The sequence below is a fragment of the Quercus lobata genome, chromosome 1, assembly GCF_001633185.2.
Source record: "Quercus lobata isolate SW786 chromosome 1, ValleyOak3.0 Primary Assembly, whole genome shotgun sequence".
Lineage (NCBI taxonomy): Eukaryota > Viridiplantae > Streptophyta > Magnoliopsida > Fagales > Fagaceae > Quercus > Quercus lobata.
The window spans coordinates 54,708,843-54,712,282 of record NC_044904.1 but is presented as its reverse complement, the minus strand read 5'-3'; the positions used below and the strand labels follow the sequence as shown (position 1 = coordinate 54,712,282).

The 3,440-nt window shown below is 49.2% G+C and overlaps 1 protein-coding gene across 1 annotated transcript; it reads right to left on the bottom strand.

The window, feature by feature from the left end:
• Positions 1-1,820: 1,820 nt before the first annotated feature.
• On the bottom strand, positions 1,821-2,675 carry LOC115955807. The gene has a single exon (XM_031074163.1). The coding sequence runs from the start codon at positions 2,673-2,675 to the stop codon at positions 1,821-1,823; it is 855 nt and encodes a 284-aa protein (XP_030930023.1).
• Between the last annotated feature and the right edge of the window lie 765 nt (positions 2,676-3,440).

Genomic DNA, 3,440 nt, shown 5'->3' with positions numbered 1-3,440 from the left:
AATAAGTCTTGAATTCAAGAATATGTCTACGGATTTCCCCCCCATTTTCCGGATCATTCCCATTCCCTCCAATAGCGCCTCATATTCGGCTTCGTTATTCATGGCTGAAAAACCGAGTCTCAATGACTTCTCTATGGTATCCCTTCAGGTGAGAGCAGGACAAGTCCTAACCCTGAGCCCCTTTGGTTCAATGCGCCATCAATGTATGCTTTCCACCAAGTGAGTCCACGTGGGGAAACTGTGCTGCTCACCCGCTCAACAGCCCCCAGTAAGACCGACACTTCCTTTCCTTCTGCTGTAGGCTCCGCAAATTCTGCCACTAGGTCGGCGAGGACCTGACCCTTTACAGCGGTGCGAGGCATGTATCTAATGTCAAAGGCGCCCAAAATTGTTCCCCATTGTGCAATTCTACTTGTGTAATCGACGCTGCGCAGGATGGATTTTAAAGGGAGTTGGGTTAACACCACAACAGTGTGTGCTTGAAAGTAGTGTGGCAACTTTCTTGTGGCCTGTACGATGGCCAAGATAGCCTTTTCAAGGGAGAGGTAACGGGTTTCTACCTCCTGCAGGGATTTGCTAACGTAATAGACTGGTCGCTGTGTGCCGTTGTCTTCTCTGATTAGCACCAAACTTACTGCATGCGGGGCCACAGCTATGTAGGCAAACAAAACCTCGTCGGCCTCGGGGCTGGACATAATCGGCGGTTGGGCGAGGTATTCCTTTAGCTGTTGGAAAGCTATGGCGCATTCCTCATTCCACTCAAATCCTTTCCACTTGTGTAATAGGAGAAAAAATGGCCTGCATCTATCTGTTGAGCGCGAGATGATACGGTTTAAAGCTGCTATCATACCAGTAAGCTTCTGGACTTCCTTAGGGTTCCGAGGAGGCTGCAAGTTATGGATGGCTCTTATTTGGTCAGGGTTAGCCTCAATGCCTCTGTGAGTCACCATATAGCCCAAGAATTTTCAAGATCCCACTCCAAATGAACATTTGGTTGCGTTTAGCCGTAGTTTATACTTTCTTAGTATTTGAAAAACGTTGCCAAGATCATCAATATGGTTGGGAGCCAGCTTACTTTTAACCACCATGTTGTCTATGTACACTTCAATATTTTTACCCATCTGCTGTTCAAACATCCTGGTCATCATCCTTTGGTAGGTTGACCCGGCATTTTTTAGGCCGAAAGGCATCACTTTATAATGATAATTCCCAACTGAGGTGACAAAAGCAGTCTTCTCCTGGTCTTCGGCGGCCAAGGGTATCTGGTGGTAGCCCTGAAAAGCGTCTAGAAAACTCATTCTAGGATGTCCGACAGTCGAATCTACCAACCGGTCTATCCAGGGCATAGGGAAGGGATCCTTTGGGCACGCCTTGTTTAGGTCGGTGAAGTCTACGCAGACCCGCCATTTCCCGCTCTTCTTCCTTACCACTACCGTGTTGGCTAACCACTCGGGATAGAAGACCTCTTTGATAGCCCCTGCTTTCTTCAATCTTGTGACCTCTTCTATCACGGCATCGGTATGTTCTTTCAACGGTCGTCGAGGAGCTTGCCTCTTAGGTGTTATGGCCGAGTTCACATTAAGGCGGTGGTAGATGAAATCTGGGTCGACCACGGGGGACTCATAGGGGTCCCAAGCAAACACGTCTAAATTCTGTCGGAGGAAAGCAGTCAGTGCCAACTTCTCTTGGGGCGGCAATTCCGAGCCAATTTGAAAAAACCTCTCAGGGTTAGATCCGACAAGTACTTTCTCCAATTCCTCACAGTTCACCTCCATGGCTGGTCCTCCACTGCCCGCAGTTGGGACCGTAGTCATTAATTGCTATAAGTCGTTCTCGGTCGAAGTGGAAGTTATGCGATCCTGCTGCCGCAAGATTGCCGACACCATGCATTGCCTAGCTACTCCCTGGTTCCCTATTATCTCTTTGATCTGACCTCCTGACGGATATTTCACCTTTTGGTGCAAGGTTGACGACACAGCCCCTAGTGCATGAAGCCATGGCCGGGCCACGATGGCTGTGTAAGGGGAGTATGCATCTACGACAATGAAGTTCACTTCTACCACATCTGAGTCTGTTTGCACAGGCAACCTAATCATGCCTCTCGAGATGACGACCTTTCCTTCAAAGCTAACCAGGGGGGAATCGTATGGCAACAGGTCTTCCTGCTTCAAGTTCAATCCCTTATACAAATCAGGGTACATTATCTCCATTGCGCTGCCTTGATCAACTAACACCCTTTTCACGTCATAACCTCCTATCCTGAGCGTCACGACTAAGGCATCGTCGTGGGGTTGGATAGTTCTTTGTTTGTCTTCCTCCGTGAACCCGATTAATGGCGTGGCGCTCATTCTAGCCCTCTTGGATTCCCTGTCATCTGGCTTAGTCGGGAAACTGCTCATTGACATTACCCTGAAGGGGACAGAGCCTGTCCTTCCAAGTGCGGCGAGAATGACATTAATTGTGCCAATGGGTGGCCTCAACGTACTTTTTCTGGTTTCATTGTTTGATGGTTCTTGCCATCCTTCAGAGCGATGCAGCAGATGTCTCAGCTTCCCTTCTCGGACGAGCTGGTCTAAATAGTTCTTCAGGTTCCTGCAATCATCAGTAGTGTGACCTGGCTCCTGATGGTACGCGCAATACAGGTTCTGATTACGCTTCAAAGGGTCGCCAGCCATCTTGTTCGGCCACTGAAAGAAAGGCTCATACTTCACCTTCTCTAGGATTTTGTGAAGAGGTTCTCGGAACACAGCATGGACTGCCTGAGCCCCAGTACATCCGGACTGCTCTACATAGTCCCTTCTCAGCCTGTTACTGTTGTTAAATTGTTCTGACCTGAAGTCTCTCCTTTCCTGAGGGACGACCTTCGCTTTACCCTTCCCCATCTGCTGGTCCTCCTCGACCCTTTTGTACTTGTCAATTCGGTCCATGAGTTGGCGCACGCTGGTGACTGGCTTTCCAGTGAGGGACTTTCTTAAGCCATGTTCTGTCGGCAAGCCCCTTTTGAACGTACTGATGGCGACTTCATCATATTTCCCTTCGATCTTGTTATACATTTCCCAGTATCTATCCGAGTAGGCCTTCAGCGTCTCTCCTTCCCGCATGGACAAGGATATGAGGGAATTGAGGGGCCGAGGGACTCTAGTGCTAGTGATGAAACGGGAACCAAAAGCCTGCGTCAGCTGTTTAAAGGAATCTATGGAATTCGGCTGGAGGGAATCGAACCATCTCATCGCCATGGGTCCCAAGCTAGATGGGAATATCGTACACATTAACGCCTCATCCCTGGTGTGGACGGCCATCCTCTGATTGAATTGGCTCACATGCTCCACTGTGTCGGTCCGACCATTGTATATAGCAAACGTTGGTTGATGGAACCGCCGAGGAAGCACTGCCCTCTCTATTCTACGTTTAAACGGCGACTGGGAGATGCGATCCAGGAC

What these genes read in the sequence shown, in the direction of transcription:
- LOC115955807 (XM_031074163.1), bottom strand. Translation starts at nt 2,675, where the DNA reads ATGGCTGGCGACCCTTTGAAGCGTAATCAGAACCTGTATTGCGCGTAC.